We start from the raw sequence: 21,867 nt of genomic DNA on the forward strand, positions 1-21,867 counted from the left end.
GATATTGAGGTGTCTAAAATTTATTGACGAAATGACAAAAGCATTTGTATAGACTTTGTTTTGGTGAAAAATCTGGAGCCCAAAACAGCAAGTTGGCATTTTTGTAACGGTAACAGGTGAAATTATGTTGCAGTATTTCTTAATACTGTAAGGAATTCAGACTCTGAGCAAACTCAAGTGAAAACTTCATACAATTTTTAATATAAAACCCAGCTTTTCCACCATTAATGCTGCTACTTTCGTATTTTGAATAATTTGCAAACACAATGCATTACACAGCTGGAATTAAATTTTGACAGGAGAATGTCCATAAAAGGTGTGAACATTTTTCTATGTAGACATCTTCCATAAGTCATGAGGTCCATTTTGCATCAGCACTCCAAATAGGAGAATCTATGATTCTACTTCCAAAGGATTTCGTCTAGTTCAGGGTTAATTTTATGATAACAGATCTAATTTTCCTTGCACTTTGCATAAATCTGTTTCAGTGATACATCCACACACGCTTGGTTATCTTGCTCTAGCAGTTCATGCCATCACTACATATTTCATCTTGCTTGATAGTTATTACCTTGCAACTTAAGAAAGGAACCCCTTTAAAATGAAAACATTTTCAAAGTGTCAGCTCAGATGGTAGCATTTTCATCTCTCAGTTGGAAGGCTATAAGCTCAACCTTCATTCTAGTATTTGAGAATGCACATGCGGATGAAATTTCATTACAAAACCATTTCTGTAGTGAATTTCTTTAGGCAGGACATTAAATTGAACTCTTTGTTCAGCTGTAAATTGAAAGTGATTTAAGGAGTCTTTCCAGTTTCCCTGCCAAAGGTCTTCCCTTAGCCATGAAAACAAATCAAAACAAATCTTTTGATCTTTCATTTGCATCCTAGTCATTAATGGTATTAAAGATAGTTTCAGAGTGATATTATCAATTAATCCACGCGACATTGTGACTGCTGTCAACCTCACAACAAAGCTGTTATATGTGGAAGACAACAGTTTGTCACTGTTGTCAGCATACAACTGCTGCAATGAGATATATTGAGTTGTTGTGGTACTGAAGTAGTTTTATATGTAGTGCATAGAAAGTTTTACCGGATAACATAAGACAATAGCCCTAAAATAGTCTAAACTTATAATTTATTTTCTTATATGTTCAAATTACTGAAGAAAATTCATAGTTTCCCACAGCAGAGTTAGTTATGTAACATTGTTAATATCTAACCTTGAAGCCTATGTTATCCAATGATGATGTGCTGTTTTCCAGAGATGGCACTGCTAAAGTCTCATTTTAATATCCCATCGTAATTAACAATGGATAAGGGGACTCCGTGGATGTAGTTGATGTAATTGGATTTTCAAGAAGTAATCAATAAGGTGCCACACAAGATGTTATTAAGTAAAATAATGTCTGATGGGATTGGGGAAACTATTTTGGTGTGGCTTAAAGGTTGGTCAATGGACACAAGTCAGAGTAGGGAAAGAAAGGGTCATTTTTTTGGATGGAAGGTTGTATCCATTGGGGTACTACAGGGAAAGTGCTCAAGTCTCAGCTATTTCCAACTTATATTGATGAATTTGTTATGGAAATTCGGGATAGTCGTTTTCAGATAATGAACAGTTATTAGAGAAGGTGATCTGAAAGACAGATTCAAAGATGCTGCAAAGCATTATAGACTGTTAAGCCAATGGGCAAGGTAATGATATGTGGACTACAGTATCTTGACATGTGAGATTATCCACTGTGTTGGGAACAATAGCAAAACAAGATATAGGTGAAAGGCTGGGGAAATTTGGTGATGGTAGAGACCTGGCTACGAGAGAAAGGAATCTAAGGAAGTTAGCTTGCAATTAAAGCAAATAATTGAAATGTTAGCCTCTATTACAGAAAGATTGGAATATAAAAGTAAAGAAAGCCGACTGCATTTAGTTAGGGAATTGGTGAGGCCGACCTAGGGTATCATTGAAAGTTCTGGTCTCCTATGAAAGGAGTTATCTGCTTTTCTTAGAAGGAGTGCAACAAAGCTTCATCAGGCTGACTCCTGGAATGAAAGGATTGTCCAAAGCTGAGAGGTTGAGTAAACTAGTCTTATGTTTTGTAGAAATTTACAGAGTGAGAGGTGTCCTCTTTGAATTGCGTAATATCAATAGAGGGCTTGGCAGTAGATGCTGGGAAGCTGTTTCTGCAGCCCTGGGAAACCTAGCACTTGAGGTAATAAACTCATAATATAGTTTGGCCATGAGGATTAAGAAGACTACACATTTACTCATTTTTTTCAAATTCTTGACATCAGAGAGGAGGTGATGTTCACTTGTTGAGAATATTCATGATGAGAGATGAATAGATCAGTAGATATTTGAGGAATGAAGAGATGTGGGGCTTGCAAAAAGGTGGAGTTTTTATAAAAGATCTGCCATGGTCTTATTGAACAAGAGGGCTGAGAGGTTTACCTATATAATGGAAGAATATCGTGCTTAAGTTGATTTACTGTTTACATTATCAGTGCTCTTCAATATTTTACAGATGTAAATTACATGCCTTGTAAGTCTGTTGAAAGCAGAGTTGCACCCTTATAATTTCTAGTGAAGATAGAGCTCCAGATTGAATCTCCTTCCAGTTCAGCATGTTAACTTCACTTTGAAAGCTGAGTAAGGTCATAAATAGACAGTGGTGACAGAATAGTGTGAAGTATTTTTTTCTGAGGCTAAAGTAGATTGCAGCCCATTGTGCTAATCCTACTCGGAATGTTTGGTACAGATAAAGGATTACCTAAGTGTAAATAAAGTCTGACCCTGACCCCAACTTCACCCTGATGAGCACAACACCTCCAAAAAAAAGGTGTTAAACAAATTCATGTTCATGATTCTGGATTCTTATGGGAAAATAAGGAAGAGAAAACTTTCAAATGTCACAGTGTACCTGCATTCCTACATTAATGCCATGCAGAGACTACTTTTTCAGTTTCTCCCATTGTGGGTCCAATGTACTGATTTTGGAGATTATCCCCAAAACCTGGGCAATAGTCTTCTAAGCTATTTTTTGAAGACAAGAGATAATCCCATCTAAAATCTCTGCTGTGCTGAACTCCTATACCATTGACAGGTTTATTTTGTACCTCACAGAATCAGTGGCAAACAACAGGTGGCCAGCATTTAGTTCACTCTAAAACATCCAAGGCTTCTAATTCATTCTAAACTTAATAGGCCAGAGAAAAAAGAAACATTCTGTGAGTGAAGTACCAAATTTATGTTTTTCATCTCCATGTAAAGTGAATCCTGTTCAGGATGAAGTGCTCATATTTGTTTTCTTCTAAAATAATTCTTCATAAAATGGTGCTCTGGAGTGTGAACTAGCTATTGCCAAAGATAACTGACCATTGACCTGAACTCCAAAGCAATGGTTTTTGCCTAACTTTTGCCTGCAGGAACTTAGGTAAGACTAAAGGATGTCTGAGTAGAAATAGGCCATTCAGCCCATTCAATCTACTCTGCTCTTCAATAAGATCAAGGCTGATCTGATAATCCTTGTCTACACTTTCCTCACTTTCTCCATAACCCTTAATTTCCTTACTAATTTAGAATCTGTTTGTCTCAGCTTTGAATATACTTAATGATCCAGCCTTGTCAGCCTTCAATGGTAAAGAACTCCATATACTCACTCCCCACTGACAGAAGAAATTCCTCTTCATCTCTGTCTTAAATGGTTGACCCCTTACTCTGAGATTCTGCCAACTCTCCAAAGAAAGCAAACAGCTTCTCAATATCATCCCCGTAAAGCCCTCTAAGAATCTTGTATTCTTCAATAAGGTCACCTCTCATTCATCAAAGCTCCAGTAATTAGAGATCCAACCTATTCGACCTCTCCTCAGAAAACAAAATCCCTCCATGTCCAGACTCAGTGACCCTTGTTCAGAAGCTCCATTTGTCTTCCCTATTACCTGCTGAGTTTTGATAGTAGCTTTTTGTGATTCGTGTCCAAGGATTCCCAAATCCCATTGTCCTGCAGTTTTCTGGAATCTTTCTCCATTTAAATAATATTCAACTCTTCCAGTCAAAGTGCATAACCTAACATTTTCTACATTACATTTCATCTGTGAAGAATTTTGTTCCCCTGACATAACTTGTCTATAAGGTAAAAACAATGACTGCAGATGCTGGAAACCAGATTCTGGATTAGTGGTGCTGGAAGAGCACAGCAGTTCAGGCAGCATCCAAGTAGCTTCGAAATCGACGTTTCGGGCAAAAGCCCTTCATCAGGAATACCTTGTCTATATCCCTCGGTCCACTCCTTGTGTCATGATCATCACTTGTCTTCCCACCAATTTTTGTGTAATCCACAAACTTGGTGATCGTACATTCCTTTCCATCCTACAATTAAAATTAAAATGCATTGTGAATAATTGTGGCCCCGGCACTGACACCTGTGACATTCCACGAGTTACACAATGCCTTCGTGAAAATACCCTACTTATTCCAACTCTCTGTCTTCTATTAGTTAGCTAGTTCTCCATCCATGCTAATATACTAACCCTAACACCATGAGCATTTGCCTTAATAAGTATCCTAATGTGTGGTATCTTCTCAAATACCCTTGAGATTCTAGAAATCCAAATATATTTTATCCACTGGCTCCCTATTATCTTCCCTTCTTTCACCTCTTCAAAGAATTGTAATAAGTTTGTCAGGTATGATTTCCCCTTTATGAAGCTCTGCTTACTTTGCTTGATCATATTATATATTCCTAAATGTACTGCTGTTATATCCTTTATAATAGACAAACATTTTCCCAATGATGGATCTTAAGCTGACATACTTATAGTTGCCAGTTTTTGTCTCCATCCCTTCTCAATAAAGGTATTACATTGGCAGCCTTCCAATCCTCTGGAACCTTTCCATGGTCTAAGGATTCTTGGAAGATTATGACCAATGCATTCACTGACTCTGTAGCTACTTCCTTTGGGTGCATGTACATAGGACAATACAATAGTCTTAGCACTGTTCTCAACAATTCTCAAGCATTTTGAAGAGGCATGTGATGCAAGTCTGTGTAAATATCCGGAACATCAATTCAGTCAGAGTAACTTCTCAGCATTTTCATTTAAAGTGAAGTTTTGTGATGAACGTAGTGTGGGGTGGCATTTCTGGCACGCAGTAATTCTCCAATTAGATCATCTAATGTTAGAGTCACCCTTGTCTGGTTAGCTGTGTTGTCATCTGAAAGCCCCTTAACCTTGTTTGCAATTGCTCTTGGTGGAAACCTAGATTTAACCTAGGTTTTTAACATTTCATTATAGATTATGAAGAGTTATACTATATATAGGAGCACAATGGAAAATGGGTGACATTGAATAGAGCACATTTTGTAGTGGTGGAGGACATGATGCTCCACTTAATTGTGCAAATGCAAATTCTTAAAAGGACATTACACACCTTCTGCCTCTGGGTAGTGCTACCTCTGGGATTAACTCAATTGTATGTGGAAGATAACTTGGCAAAGCAAAGCTCACTTTTCTCTCTAAAAAGGCAGTTGCAATAGAATCTCTCATTTATGGTATGTAATTTGCAATGGAATTGTGGTCTCTCTCAATGGAGAGAAATTTGTTTTAATGGCACCACTTCAAACAATTTCCTTGAGATATGGGCAGTATAATGGGCTGTTATCTATATGGCCCACACTACATTTGGCAATATATCAATATAGAATGTCACACAGGACCACTTGTGATGCTGCCTGTTCCCAGGTAATCACCATAGTTTACATAGTGGCGCAAGAAATGGCACCATGTGAATAAATTTCGCCCCCATTGTTTCATTGGAGGAGCATTTGAAATGCTAAATACACTCGATTTTAAATTACTTTTTTACAAAACGTAATTTTAATCATGATTTGGAGGTGCCTGTGTTGGACTGGGGTGTACAAAGTTAAAAATCATACAACACCAGGTTATAGTCCAACAGGTTTATTTGGAAGCACTAGCTTTCGGAGCGCTGCTCCTTCAGATTGAATCTTCAACATGTGGTTTATTAGTTGTCTAAAGGTTCAATTGTTACAAGAGATTTACCCAGGTAAAATTCTTCTAAAAGTATTTTTCAGGGTATTAAAATCAAGAAGCTCATTTGTTCACCAAACAAAGATTAGGGATAAAATGTATCCCTGATGACCTTTATGCTGCAGACTGCCTTCTTCAGTTTTTGAAGCACTTTTCTCAGAATGATACCTTTTCGGAAGCGGAACACGGAAATGCTTCAGTGCCCCTTCAAAGTCTGCAAACAGTAGATTGGCATAAGGCTTACAAAATTTAGTGCCATCTGAGCCAGTCAGTGAATTGGCAATTAACATTTTATAGAACCTGCCAAAAAAAACCCACTGCTGGCAAAGATTAAATATATGCCATTACATAGCTCCAAGATCGCAACTCTCTTTCGAGCCAGTTAGAAAAATCTACATTTTGAAAGAGAAGGGAAGCAGGCAAGGTCAAAGACACAAAATGAGAAGTAAATAGGATTTCCTTGCATTTTGCTACTGCGGATTGCTATCTCACACAAAACAACAACATTAGCTCGAGACTAATGTAAAACTAGTTTGAACATTATTTACAAATAAGCCTTCCAGAACCTGTCTAACAGATTGTGTTTCTTTGGAAATCAATTACAACAAGAATCATTCCAGCTAAATCTAAATAACTGATTTCACTATACTATTTGTGACATGATTTGAATAGGATTAAAATTCATTAGTTTATTATCTTGAAAATAACCTGTGCGTTTTCAGTGTTTATGACAATTCCACATTCAGAGTGTGTTATCAATTAATTGAAAAGAGTGGTAAGCCTACAAATTCATATGATCTATCACTATGGCATTCAGTCCATGAAGCTTCCAGCTTCAATCCCTGGTATGTCTTCAAATTGGTTAAAGCAATTCAGTGTAGATTTAGAGGGGTAATTTCACTAGACAGAAAGGTAACAGAAGAAAGACAAATTCTTGCTTCTAATTAGTGTCCAGTGGTCTGTGCCAGAAATATCCATGCATGTAATTAAACAGTGTGCCACTGTCACGGCCACCCATGAAGAATGGGAATCCTTATAAGATAATGGAACTGTTGCCACCCATACTATTATGGGAGTGACTCCTCATTCTCACTGAACCAAACTCTACTGAATACGGGAAAGCCACTACATTTCAAGCCCATAATTGCTAAGAACAACAGTACATGATCACTGTTTGTGCCTCAGTGTGACTTGCTGTCAAGATAGGGGAAAAAAATCGAGAGGAAGGATAGATTTTTTAAAAACCTCTCACTCTGATTAAACAGTGGTTCTAGGTTTACTGTTGATGATTGATTGGAGAACTTGCAGTACTCGCATGATGCTACTTAAGCAGAGGCATTATCAATTGTTTTTTTAACACATTATATAACTCTGTAGATGGTATTAGCAGAAGGCATCAAAAATGTAGCATTTATTTTGGAATTACTTCTGAAAGAATTATAAATTGTCCAATGTTAGTTTTTTCCACTGTGGAATTTATATATTTGTACATTTTTTGACAATTATATCAGCTGTATGATTTTTTTTGGTGCCACTGAAAATGTTCTTCTGTCTTGGTCACACGCTGACATTTTTTTTCAGGATGCATTTTTTTTTCCTTTCAGTCTTTAATCCAACACGGATTTTCTAGAACTACACTCGTTTTCAAACATTGTGCTCATTTTTGCATCTCAGCTAATTGTTCATTCCATATATTTTGATGATCCTTCCTGATTCACATTTCCCTCCTATTTGTACCCTCCACCTCCAACAGAAAACATTGGCATTTCAGGAGTATTCACTCTGTTCTTTCTAACCACATCAACCACAATTCTCGTGGGTTGTGAGACCTTTGTGCAAATTGTTTTTTTGTTTTTAAACTAGGCAAAGTCCAGCAGCAATGCCTGACACAAATCAGCTGTGGAATCATGGGAGGGGGTCAGTTAACTCAGTTGGCTGGATGGTTGGTTCACAATGCGGAGTGGTACCAGCAGCATGGGTTCAGTTCCCACACCAACTCTGATAACAATGAATGTCCTGCCTTCTCAGCATCGCCCCTCACCTGAAACATGGTGACCCTCAAGTTAAACCACCACCAGCTGTCCTTCTCTGTAAGCGAGCAGCTTTTTGGCCCTCTGGGACTATAGTAATTTTACTTATTTCACTAGACTCAGGGGTGTTGAAGACAGCAGCTTCATTCTTGACAGGTGATTGATAAGTTAGATTATGTTTGATACTTGACTTTCCTTTTTAGACAATGACTCCTCCAATTTGTGTTTTTTTTCTCTCTGCCATTGGTTAATTATAGAAAGCTCTAAAAATACACTGTTACAGCAACCTTGTTAGCTGACCTGTCATGAGAATTCGATTAGCTCAAATGTTGCTGCACTGCCCATCCTTCATAGCTCAGAAGGAAGTAATATTATTTCAAAGGTGTGCATTTTTTGTACTCTGTGCCTTGATGAATGAAAAATCCCTGCTAAATAGTGGTTGAAGACAGCCTCTCTCCACCCCCCCTTCCCATTTTTTTCTCTCTTCAGTGATCCTTATCCATGCACAGTAGAACTGGTAACTCTAGACTCTGGTACTTGCAGCCTATTGATAAATGTTGTTGGGTGAGTATGTAGTATGAATCACTTAGTTTCTGTTAAATGAAAATGTGGATGCTTGTTTCTCAGGTTTCTCACGGAGCTTGTAATATTGTCATGAGAAATTATGTGAAAAAGTATGCCCAACCATGGCACAATGGATTGCTTTCTTTCAACATTTACAGATCCCTTTTTAAAAGCAGACATATTGGCTTTACATTACTTGATTGAGTTGAGCATGATAAAACCTTGTAGTGTCTATTCTATGTCAGTGGTGCATCACAGCAATTTAATCTCAGCAGCCGCAGATCTCTAAATCCTATCGTGATTCAGGGAACTACAGGACCGGGTGTACAAGATTGACTGAAAACCTGCAGTGCATGTTGTTCAAGTAAATTACTGACAGCATTTGGACTTGAACTGAATGGCTGCAAAAGGTATTTATTATATCACACACAAAACCAAACGGTGGAGAGCCTTATGACTTTGGCATTTTATATTTTACAAACTATTTATTTATAAAAATTCTTCTGAAGTCTCAGTGAGAGCGTGATAACTTCCATGACAAAATTACACCCCTGATTTGTTGATGTGTTCAGCCTTTTATGAACCTAACGCTTGAGATGTGCAGTGTTGGCGTGCATGTCAAAAAGAAGTGGAGTTGTATAGTTTCATATCACGTGCACGTCCTGTTTTCTACTGTGATTGATAAAAGTTTACAAACACTATAATCTCCTCAATAATGCCAATCATGCAGGAATATACGGTTGGGAAGGCAAGTGCAGCAAACATATGAAATTAAAATTAGAAACCCTCAGAGAATAAATATGCTGCTGACACTACCACGTAAATGTTCCTTTCAGTGGAATAATAGGCTTAAATTCTGTTGGTATGATCAGAAATATAAACAGGGTTTGAACCACATTTTTCTCCGTTTAAAAGGGATGAAAAAGGGAACCTGCCCATTGAGGATTCCAGCAGACATGCTTTAGGCAAACCAGTGCACAAAGGATCCGAATCTCCCAATTCTTTCCTGGATCAGGAATATCGAAAACGCTTCACCGTGATTGAAGGGGAGGCAATGATTGTCAGCTATGATTACGACACCAGCAGGTCAAGTGTGCCAGGCAGAAGAGAAAATACTCTGACTTATGGTAATCTGAGCTTTTGTCTAGTTTTTATGGTGTTCAGAATTTATCCCAATCATCTGTTTGTTTTAAGAAATCGTTTTTTTTTATGCGAAAGTGTATCTAGTTTTGTCAAGAGCCTTAAACCACTTAACCAGAAACACATTGCAGTACTTCAACCAATTGGATTGCGTAGATCATTGACGCTTCAACCAACCGGGTGCCAGAGTGCACTCTCTCATTAAGCAGAGCCATGTCACCAGTTATCAGCCACATCGCAGAACCATCTTATTTCACTTCTGATCATTTTGCAAATGTAAAACTGATCAGTTGTTAACCCTCCTGCATTCAGGTTGGTTTCTCTTGTTCATGGGATGTGAGAGATGACAAGGCCCAGTAATTGTGGCTTCAAGCAGTCAGTGGTGAGTAGCCTCCTTATACTGCTGCAGTCTATGTGATGCAGATACCTTTACTGTACTGTTAAGGAGAGACTTCCACATGTTTGCCAAGGTGAAGGAGCGGTGCTATCCACTGCATTTTCATCATCAAAGTGGGTAGTGGGAGTCAGGAAAATTCCTGGCTTGGTCCAATTGCCCCAGGAGAGTTTGCCCACAAAGTGCATGCTACAGTGTGTCTGCAGAGCTGTAAAGGAACGTAGAGGTAGCCAGGTGCCAAAGCAGGCAGTGTCAGAGGTTCACTTTTTAAACCTTTGCAGATGGGAATGATATCACTGGCTTGGCCTGCTCTAATTGCCTATCTTAAAGATCTCAACCACATCATGGAGAGTCCAGAGTTTCCTGTAGATCAGACTATATAAGTAGAACAGATTTCCTTCCCAAAAGGACATTCCTGGTGGGTTTCTATGGCTACTCACAATGGCTACATGGTCACCATTAGACTTGATTTTTATTCCAGAATTTTGTTTTGAATTCAAATTTCACCTTCTGCTATGATGGGCTTTGAACCAATGGCCCCATAATGTCAGGCTGATATTCAACATTCTAGTCAAATCTCATTACGCTATACCGCCATTTCCCTCAGTGCTGTGGTATTTCATCCTTCACATGAACAGATGCATCTGCAGCCAGCAGATTGGTAAGGATGAGATCAAATATATTGTTACCTTTTGTTGGTTTCCTCACCGCCTGCCACAGAGCCAGTCTAGCAGCTTTATCCTTTCAGACCTGACCAGCTCAATCAGTAGTACTGCTGCCAAGCCACTCTTTGGTGATGGGCGTTGAACTCCCCCACCCAGAGTACATTTTAGTCCCTTGCCATCTTCAATGCTTTCTTCAAGTGTTGTTCAACATTGACAAGTACTGATCATCATAGGATCCCTACAGTGTGGAAGCAGGCCATTCAGCCCATCAAATCCACAGCAACCCTTCAAACAGCATCCCACCCAGACCCACTCCCCTACCCTATCCCCGTAACGCATGGCATATCCCACGGCAAAGCCACCTAATTTAGCATGGCCAATCCACCTAAGTTGCACATCTTTGGAGTGTGGGAGGAAACCAACACAGACATGGGGAGAATGTGCAAGCTCCACACAGACGAGGGTGGAATTGAACCCGGGTCCCTGGCACTATGAGGCAGCGGTGTTAACCACCAAGCCACCATGCTGTCTCATGCTACCTCCCTGATTCATCAGTGAAGGGAGATCGGTACATGGTAATGAGCAGAAGGTTTCCTTGTCCAACTTAACCTGATGCAATGAGACTTCATGGGGTCCAGAGTTAATGTTGAGGACACCCAGGGCAACTCCCTCCCGACTGTATACCACTGTGATGCCACTTCTGCTGGATCTGTCCAGCCTTTGGAACAGGACATATCCAGGGATGGTGATAGTGGTATCTGAACATTGTCATAAGATTATGTGAGTATGATTATGTCAGGCTGTTGCTAGACTAGTCTGTGAGACAGCTCTCCCAACTTTGGCACTAGCCCCCAGATGTTAGAAAGGAGGATTTTGCAGGGCTATTTTTGCCATTGTCATTTATGATGCATGGGTCAATGCCAGATGGTATGTCCAGTTTCATTTGTTTGATGAGACTTTGTAACGATTGATACAAATGAGTGGCTTCCTATGCCATTTCAGAGGGCAGTTCAGAGTCAACCACATTGCTGTGGGTCTCAAGTCACACATAGACCAGACCACACAAGGTTGGCAGATTCCCTTCCCTGATTGACAGTTGTAAACCAGATGAGTTTTTCTGAGAATGGTTTTATGGTTTTTAGTAGGTTCTTAATTCCAGCATCCATGACCTTACCCTTACCAATCTGCTGGTTGCCGTTACATCTATCCATGACAGTATCAGTAAGGGTGACCATTGTGGAGACGAAGATCCATCTTCACATTCAGAATACCCTCCACTGGGTTGTGTGGCACTATCACCCCATGCTAAATGAGACAGATTTCAAATTGAGACAGTGCAACTTAGGTGGATTGAGTTGCTTTCTCTAGCAACTCAAGTATGAGCATTTGAATTTGTAATTTGATTTCAATAAAGTAATTCTGAAATTAACAGTCTAATAATGACCATGAATCCATTGTTGATTGTCAGAAAAACCCATCTAGTTCACTAATGTCCTTTAAGGAAGGAAACTGACCAGCACTGAGCAGACAATACCAGAGGCACAGTCACAGTACTTGTTTGCTTAAACTTTGCAATTCAATATTGAAATAACCAGAACTACCAGCAATCTGCCAGCAGTTTAAGGGTTAACATACTAAGAAATGAAACTTAAAAAAGACAGAGAAAACTGTATGCTCTGCAAGTTGATCAAAGTATAAGTAGTATTTAGCATTGAATTGGAGTTTGAGTATAGGAGTTAACCTGTAATTTCACGGTTCACATAAGCTGTCTTTCTCTGGTTCCAAATGGTATTCTACCTGACTGCGATTTGCTTAAGCAACTAATTTCTCAGGTGAAAGAAAAATAATTGCTCATAAGTCATGATGCAGTTAAAATCTGATCATTTAGTTCACAGCATCTGATATGTTTCCCTTGAGCATTTGAATAAATTAACTATTCAAAACTGATAGGTGTGGGATGAAGAGGAGTGGCAGTGTGTTATCCTTTTTAATCAAATTCTACATTATCTAGAAATTCTAATGAGTAGAGTGGTTTCTAACCAACATAAGAAACAGACTGAATGGTTTCTCCAAAGCAATTATGAGTTGCAAGAGGACAGCACCACATTCAATATTCGTTGCAATCTGCCTCCCTCAATCTCAGCAACCTTTTAAATAAAACCCCTGAATAACATATGAATAATGGACTGCTTTGAAAATTTGAAGACAAACTGCAAGCAAGCAAGAGCAGCAGAATTTGAAATACCACTTTTTATTGTAAAATTTATTTTTATTGCTCTTTTTTCAGGTAAACTAAGGCCTATATCCATGCCAGTGGAATACAACTGGGCAGGAGAGCATGAAGATTTAAATAGACCAAAAAGAGATGGAAGAAGAGGTGAGTGTCTTACGTTTTATATTTTACAACAAAAACCAATAACCTGATTCCAATTGAAAATTGACACTTACAAATACATAGATTAAATTGAACGTTTCCACTAAGTGTCATAGTCTTAGAGCATGGAAACAGATCCTTTTGTCCAACTCATAATGCTGACCATAATTCCAACCTTAGTGGTGGCCAGTTCCTTTTGAATGTATGCCAGGACCTTCCAGGATAATTGTCACAGCAAGATTTGAGCACATATTGAAGATCAAATAGTAGTCTGGTAATCCCTTATACTGGATTAGTGGTGCTGGAAGAGCACAGCAGTTCAGGCAGCATCCAACGAGCAGCGAAATCGACGTTTCGGGCAAAAGTCCTTCATCAGGAATTTAATCGCTTATGGTCACTTCTCAAATACTCCAGGCAGAGGAGGGGTCTCATCAGCTAGTGATGACAGACCCATCCATGCTTACTCTTTAAAGCAATGCATGCCAATGTAATTCCAATCATTTCATTAGTGGGACCACAGTCACCTTTTGCCTTGAAGTAAGATCCCTGACAAAGCAATGACTGCTGGCCAATCACAGGCAGTGCCATAGAGGATGAAATGGCTGTTGCTTGAAGGGCATCCAGGATCATGTTGGCAGGATCAAGTGATGCTGAGGGCAGCAGATATATGAGAACACCACCGCCTTCCAAGCCACTCACCATCCTGACTTGGAACCTTCACTGGTTCATTCACTGTTGCTGGGTCAAAATGTTGGAATTCCTTGCCTAAAGACATTGTAGGTCAACCCACAGCAGTGCTTCAAGACACACAAAAAAAACTGTAGATGCTGGGATCCAAAGTAGACAAGCAGTAGGATGGAAAAACACAGGAAGCCAGGCAGCATCAGGAAGTGGTGAAGTCAACGTTTTGTGTACGACCCTTCTTCAGATCCTGAAAAAGGGTTATACCAGAAGCATTGACTTCCCCACCTCCTGATACTGCCTGGCTTGCTGTGTTCTTCCAGCCTACTGCCTGTCTGCAGTGGTTCAAGAAGACAGCTCACCACCACTTAAGAGCAACTAGGGATGGGCAATAAATGTGGCCAGCTAGCAAAGTCGACATTCCACAAAATTAGTACGTTTTCTAAAAAAGATCAAGGATGACTAAGGTGTAAAGTCAGTGATTTGTTTCTTGGATGACGGTGAATGGCAGCTTCTGGATGGTACAGGTTGTGAGAAAAAGGAGGTGGAGGTTCAGAAGTGAACGCTGAGGATGTAGCTCTTAGCAGTCATTCCCTTGCCATCAGTTAGGTGTTTCAATAAGGCCTTGAGTGCCTTTGATCCAGAGACCGAAACCCTTATTTCCCCCACTCCCACAACCGCAGCTCATCAGTGACCAGCACAGGCTGACCTATCAAGCAGGATACACAGTGACAGGCATTTAATTATAGGAGTTGGAAAGTCATGTTCAGGTTGTACAGGACATTGGTGAGGCCTCTTCTGTAGTACTGTGTCTAGTTCTCATCGCCCTGTTCTAAGAAAGATATTATCAAGCTGGAGACGGTTCAGAAAAGATTGGCCAGGATGTTGCCAGGAACGGAGGGTTTGACTTATTAGGAGAGACTGGGACTTTTTCACTGGAGCATAGGAGGTTATGGGGTGACCTTGTAGAGGTTTATGAAATCATCAGGGGTATAGATGAGGTGAATGGCAGGTGTCTTTTCCTTAGAGTGGAGGATTTCAATGTAATGGGGCATATTTTTAAGGTGACAGAAGAAAGATTAAAAAGAACACGAGTAACAACTTTTTTACACACAGCATGGTTTGTGTGTGGAATGTACAGTTGCAACGTTTAATAGACATTTAAATAAATACATGAATAAGAAATGTTTGGGGGGATATGGGCCAAGCACAGGCAGGTGGTACTAGTTTAGTTTGGGATTATGGTCAGCATGGACTAGTTGGACCAAAGGGTTTGTTTCCATACTCTATGGCAGGCCCTCTTCCTGTGTTAACCCCAGTGGTGGTTTTCTGAAGCCCTTATGTCAGCCTTACTCGATCACCTAAGGACCACAGTTGGTGTTAGGGTAGGATGGTTGACTAAGGACCTTCCACCGCTGAACTTAATTTGGTTAAAAAGAACAAAGAACAAAGAAAATTTACAGCCCAGGAACAGGCCCTTCGGCCCTCCAAGCCTGAACCGATCCAAATGTACTGTCGGTCAATTCCTAAGCATCTATATCCCTCTACTCCCCACCTACTTATGCATTTATCCGGACGCCACCACCCTCTGTGTGAAGTACTTGCCGTGTGTATCCCTCCTTAAACTTTTCACCTCTCACTTTGAAAGCGTGACCTCTCGTTATTGAACCCTTCACCCTGGGAAAAAGCTTGTCTCCATCCATCCTGATTATACCCTTCATGATTTTATAAACCTCAATCTCCTTTTTTCTAATGAAAATAAACCTAACCTACTCAACCGTTCTTCATAGCTAGCACCTTCCATACCAGGCAACATCCTCATGAACCTTCTCTGCATCTTCTCCAAAGCGTCCACATCCTTTTGGTAATGTGGCAACCAGAACTGTACACAGTATTCTAAATGCGCTGAACCAATGTCTTGTACAATGTTAACATGACTTGCCAGTTCTTATACTCAATACCCCATCCAATGAAGGCAAGCATACTTTATGCCTTCTTGACCACTCTATCCACCTGTGTAGCAACCTTCAGGGTACAATGGACCTGCACTCCCAGATCTCTCTGCCCATCAACTTTTCCCAAGGCTCTTCCGTTCATTGTATTAAGTCAAGAATATGGTGGAGTTCCAGAACTCCTCCACCTCCAAGTTAAGTTGCCTGCCCACATCCTGGAACAGAGATTCTGCCCTCTGCGTAGGGATCCTAGCCTTGCTTCTGATTTTGTGAAATTGATTGGAGGCCACTAAAGTGTTTGTAATTGTGAAACTTAGATCTAACCCTCACCATCTTCTTTTAAGAGAATGTGCATTGCTGATTAAGTATGGCTGCTGGACTATTAAAAGTGTGCAATTGCCGCAGGACTAAATGTGTTAAGTGCGCTGAATTTCCAAGAATACCGGAGAACAAGACACTCAAATATTGGCTGAACCTGTTAGGATCGATTTGAACTATTGAGTTATGCGAAGAGCCAGCCCATTCTGCCAGCAAAGAGTCCAGAGATATTTTGAAGTTTAGGCATTGAAGAGTTATTTGGAAGATTCAAGCTGGTACAACACTGAGCAGCAGCAAGATAATTCAGGAGTAGTGAGAGAGTGGTGAGGTGTTTCCATTTGGAGAGACCAGTTTGGCCAGGGCAACAGGGAGCATTTGTTAGATTAGGAGGAGTCCTTCTGCCTCAAAACCACTGGTGGAGATTGTTTGAGTTCCTAATGCAAGCAGGCTGTAATGGAAAACTGTAATCTCCCTCTAATAGATGTTGCCATAAATAACAGACAATCTATCCTACTGTTGAACTTGAAACCTTACGTATTGAATAATAAATTATTTCTCCTGAAGATTTCAGATTGACGGGGCCAGATTTCCAACATCATTTCTAGTTATTTTAGTGGTTTCCAATTACAAAATCTCATGAAAAAGTTAATCATGCAGGAGTTAAATATTCCATACGGTGTAATAAAAACTGATATACAGTCCCGATGCTGGAAACATTACATGTAATACACTTGCTGGATTCGCAGCACCCCTCATTTTGAATCAAACAATATGGTCAGATAAATGGAGCCTGCACTGGTGAGCAGCTAAAGCTCCGACTGAATGCTAAAGGTCAGAGCACATGTCAAACTAAATATTCTCGAAGTGAGTGCTGTGTCCAGAACTTCCCATTTCTCTCAAAACTTGTGTAATTTGACTGGTCCTCCTGCCTGCTGATGGATATTTTTCCAAATGCTATTAGAAAAGTTGCCACTAAACTTGCCATTTATTCCAAAGATGAATTGATGCTTGACTTCTCAAGGGCAATTAAGGATTGACAGCAAAACTCCCCCTGCCAGTAAAACCCACATTCCCGTTAAAAGAATTTTTAAGAAGGTGCATTTTACTCCCTGTGATAACTCCTTTTCCTGTAGGTCACTATTTCTGCAAAGTACACTGATATTATTTTCCTCCATTTCCCATAAGTTTCTACCGTATTTCTTTTCCTGCAGCATTGAACTTACAAGAAGGTGTTGAGAATGAACAACTCCTTAGAAGGGTGTCTGTAATAGCATTCCACAGTTTAATTGGTCGGTTCATGATTGCTTTCTGTTTAGATTTGCAGTCCAGTCAGCTTCTACAAGCTCTTCTGTTCGCAGCACAGGGTACTTTTTTATATAAACCAGATCGTCCTTCTCAGAGGAAACCTGGCTTTGGCAATTCCATTTCACAAAGTAAATGTTCTGTAGCTGTTTTTCACCCTGGAAGCAGAGATTCAAATACATTTCATCAGAAAGATGATTCTATTCATTCTCATTGCAACATTTGCACCCTAGATCCTTCCAAACCACAGTCAATGACACATGCTACATGAGTCAGCGAGTTTTCTACAGAGTCCTCAGAAGGATGGATATGGCACAGTTGCAGCAAAACAGGACCTGGAAGTTCTTCCAAGTGCCTTCTTCATCCTGCCCAATTTTCTTTGTGTCTATCCGTGTAAAGGTCACCGAAAAGAAGATTGCCATCAGGAGGTAGCAGCAGTGGCACTGAGATCCCTATCATGGAGGAGAGGATATAAAGTGACCTATTCTGTCTTCACTTCATTTCTAGTGCATAACAATTAAAGACCCCAGTTTTGACTGAACCCATCAGTGGGATATCCTCTCTGAGTTTTAGGCACTTCTTCCCCTTTCGCATTGTTCCTGCATTGACATCCATGTCAAAGAACCAATAGGAATTGGTATGACAGAGAATCTGATGATGCAAATGTACTGAATCCTGACCTGGGAAAATAGCCTACAGCTGAGTGGATATAGAAAACTGTTATTGCATGAGAAAAGTCTCTCATACTCTCGTGAAATGTGATTCAAGGGCATTTAATAATAGGAATGTGTTAAAGTTAGTAAAAGATCCAAAAAAAGCATAAGAGTGCTCCTAAAATGCTTTGACCCATCAATACACAGCGGATGTTTGAATTTAAAATGTAATCTCAAAGCTTTACAGCACAAGGGAAGCCAACAAAGACTGAGATTTACTTTTTTTCTTCGAAATGTGGGGACAAATGTCTTATGTAGCAACATACACGCCCCCGCCACAACTAACATAACTCAGTTTCTCATGCAGCTGTGAGCTTATTGAGAGCTGAGAGGCAGTCTGTAGGTGAGTATCTCACTCTATTAGGCACCATGACACTGAGATACAGGGTCACCAGAAGCTGACAGCCAACTGTAGGCTGCTGGTGCCAGCCTAGACTGGAGGCAATCCAACAGTGAAAGGTTAACTCTTCTTTTTCCCTTTCTGAACTGGGTAGAGGGAGATCTGGTGATTCAGAGACAAGTGCAGAGGGCGGCTTTTAGAGAATCAGCCTTTTTCCCATCATCCATGCATCTGATTGCTCTCAGGTTGAGGAATTGGAGGCCTCCCCACAGACAGAGCAAACAGATCACCCTGGTTTCCTAATTCGGTGATTAACTGCCTTTCGTACCTATAGGAGAGATAGGTGATTGGGAGGATGGAGAGTTAAGGCCCTTAAATGGCCATTAATTGACATTTTAAAGGCTTTTATTGCTAGAAAATTGTGAAAGTCATCCATGGAACATTGTGCCCAGCATTTAATTGCAGAACTGATGAGAAGAGAGTGAGTTTCTCTGCAGGGCATACTCACCCATTAAGTGGATTGGCCATGCTAAATTGCCCGTGGTGCTCAGGAATGTGTAGGCTAATTGGATTAGCCATAGGAAATGCAAGGTTGCAGGATAGCGTAGGGATTGTTTCTGGGTGGGGTGCTCGTTAAAGTGTCGGTGTAGACTTGATGTGTCAAATGGCCTGCTTCCACACTGTAGGGGTACTATGACACCTCTCTTGACACCTCTAGAAGAGAAAAGACTTCCCCTAACATGTCCCCTTTTGAAGGCTATCTTCTCTTTTTATGACTTCTTTGTCCCTTCGTATCCTCTAAGTTTTGTTGTACAAGCTAATGGTTCTGGAAGAGTTAATGTTGAAGTTGCATTGGCACTACCCAATCTGATGATGGTACACCGTCTGTAGCTGGAGAAACAGTTTATCTGGAATGAGTCCCAGATAGAGACAGACATTACATATCTGGCTTTTGCTTGTTTTAATTATTGACATTTGATAATTGTACCTGTTGTTATTCTGCGAAATGGAACAAGGTGTGGTGTGTTGCAAATGTCTCTTCCTGTTAAGACTGTCTGGTGGTTAATGATAATTGTACAGGCTCTGAGACTCAGCAGAGAATGAGTTGGAGGCAGTGAACTAGCCCAATCACAAGGTATCGGCGGTTGGTACCCAGCACCCAGTACAGGCTTAGCTGCGAAGCTTTAAAATCAACTATTTCAAACCAGAGACTTTGACTTTCCGCTTGGCTGCTCTTATCTTTCTTTCTCTGATAAACAGCTTTTGCATGTCTGGAGTACAGATCACTTCTGAGCCATGTTGTCTCCGCCACGTCGATTAAATTCTCAGAAAATTTTAGTGTCCTGAAACTCCATAAGTTATTCAATTAAAGATTCCTTCCTTCTTGCTCTATGCTGCTTCTAACTGCAGTCAGGACAGGTCTAACTTTGTCCTCAGTAATGCTTAAATCATGATAAAAAGCCAGCATTAATTTATCTTCCTTCGTAGCTGAACTCCCTGCTTTTCATTTTTTTCTTGCACTCCAGACTTTAATGGCAACATAGGAGCAGGAGTAGGCCATTCAGTCCCTCGATTCCACCAATCAATGAGATCATGGCTGACCTATGGCCTAACTCCATATATTTGCCTTTGGACTGTACTACTTTCACTAAGCAAAATTTTATCTATCACAGATTTAAAAGTAACAACTGTTGGAGCATCCACTGCCATTTTGTGGAAGAGAGTTCCAATCTCTACCATCCTTTGTGTGTAGAAGGGCTTCCTAACATCTCTCCTGAATGGTCCGGCCCTAATTCTCAGGATATGCCCATCTACTTCCCAAATCCCCAACTAGTGAAAATAGTTTATCCTTGTCCATCCTGTCTTTCCTGATTATATCTTGAAGACTGGATCATCCCATAACCTCTTAAATTAACCGGTCTGATTTGTGCACTCCTGCCTCATAATTTAACCCCTGAAATCCAGGTTTCATTTCAGCTGATGACCATATTTCTTATCCAACAAAAGTGATTGACTCTGGGTCAGCACACCCTATACTCATTAATTTTACTCCCCTTCCCCCCCCCCCCAACCCCCAAACCCAGCCCATATACATATTTAATTTAGATTTCTAGTTTTCCCACAGTTTTGGCTTGGTTCATGGAGTCAAATGCATTAGTCCATTTGAAGACTGAAGTTGATTATGTGATGAAAAGCTATATGGCCTGCCTCACCTGCATCTATCCTGTATTTCCTGATGTAATTGCTGTAAATATTGTCTTCTCTTCCAAAAGCTTTGTTCTACAGGATACCTTGAACTCTTGCTTTTAGGGACTAGCATCTGAAATTTGCTGACAAGTGGGTAAATCATCTCAGCTTCCTCCTGAGGGCATCATAAACACAGTCTTTAGCCAATTAGGTTCACTCCACACGATGTCAAGAAATGGCTGAAGGCATAATTTTATAAAGGCTGTGGATCCTGACAACATCCTGCTAACAGTATTTGGCTTCCAGAGCTAGCCACAACCCCAGCTAAACCGCGCCAGTGCAGCTACACACTGGCAACAATCTGACAATGTGGGCAATTGCCCAGATACATTCTGTGCACAGAAAAGCAGAACACATCCTATACCTGGTCAATTAGTAGTCCATCAGTGCACTTTGAATCATTAGCAGAGTTATAAAAGGTATCATCAACACTGCTATCAAATTATACGTAATCAATAACCTGACCACCAACACTTGGGTTCTGTGAGGGCTGCACAAATTCTGACCTTGTTCCAGCCTTGGTTTAAACAGAGACAGGAGAACTGAACTCCAGAGGTAAGGCGAGAGTCATCAAGGCTGCCGTTGACCAAGTGTGGCATCAAGGAGTCCTAATAAAACTGGACTCAGTGAGGATAAGGGAAAACTCTGCATCAATTAGAGTCATACCTAGCACAAAGGAAGATGGTTGTAGTTGACGGAGTTCCTCAGGCAGTGTCCAAAGCCCGGCTATCTTCACTGCTTCATCAATGATCTTCTCTCCATCATAAAGTCAGAAATGGGGATGATTACACCAAATTCAGCACCATTTACAACTCATCAGCTACAGAAGCAGTGGACAGCCATATGAAGCAAGATCTGGGTAACAGTCAGGCTAGGGCTGATAAGTATGGTGAGTAACTCCCCGAACTTCACAATGCCTCAGCACTATCTACAAAATATGAATCTGGAGTTTGATGAAGCACTCTTCACTTAACTGGATGGGTACAGTTCTAACAACACACGAAGCTTTACACCATCCACTTCTTTGGCAGCCATCCACCACATCAGACATTCAATCCCCTCACTTCTAATCCAGCGTGTACCATTTACAAGATGG

General features: G+C 40.4%; 1 protein-coding gene across 6 annotated transcripts in view; it reads left to right on the forward strand.

Moving 5' to 3' along the window:
• cnksr2a (connector enhancer of kinase suppressor of Ras 2a) overlaps positions 1–21,867 on the forward strand; it is a 496,755-nt gene that overhangs the window by 300,786 nt on the left and 174,102 nt on the right. For 4 of the 6 annotated variants that reach the window (XM_072584887.1, XM_072584893.1, XM_072584888.1 and 1 more), the window contains 3 exons: positions 8,571–8,645; positions 9,561–9,772; positions 13,132–13,221. In XM_072584887.1, coding sequence (XP_072440988.1) covers positions 8,571–8,645; positions 9,561–9,772; positions 13,132–13,221 — 377 coding nt within the window. The remainder of the gene's footprint in view (positions 1–8,570; positions 8,646–9,560; positions 9,773–13,131; positions 13,222–21,867) is intronic. The other 2 variants (XM_072584891.1, XM_072584892.1) reach the window with 1 other exon arrangement.

Source organism: Chiloscyllium punctatum, chromosome 15, assembly GCF_047496795.1.
Source record: "Chiloscyllium punctatum isolate Juve2018m chromosome 15, sChiPun1.3, whole genome shotgun sequence".
NCBI classification, from domain to species: Eukaryota; Metazoa; Chordata; class Chondrichthyes; order Orectolobiformes; family Hemiscylliidae; genus Chiloscyllium; species Chiloscyllium punctatum.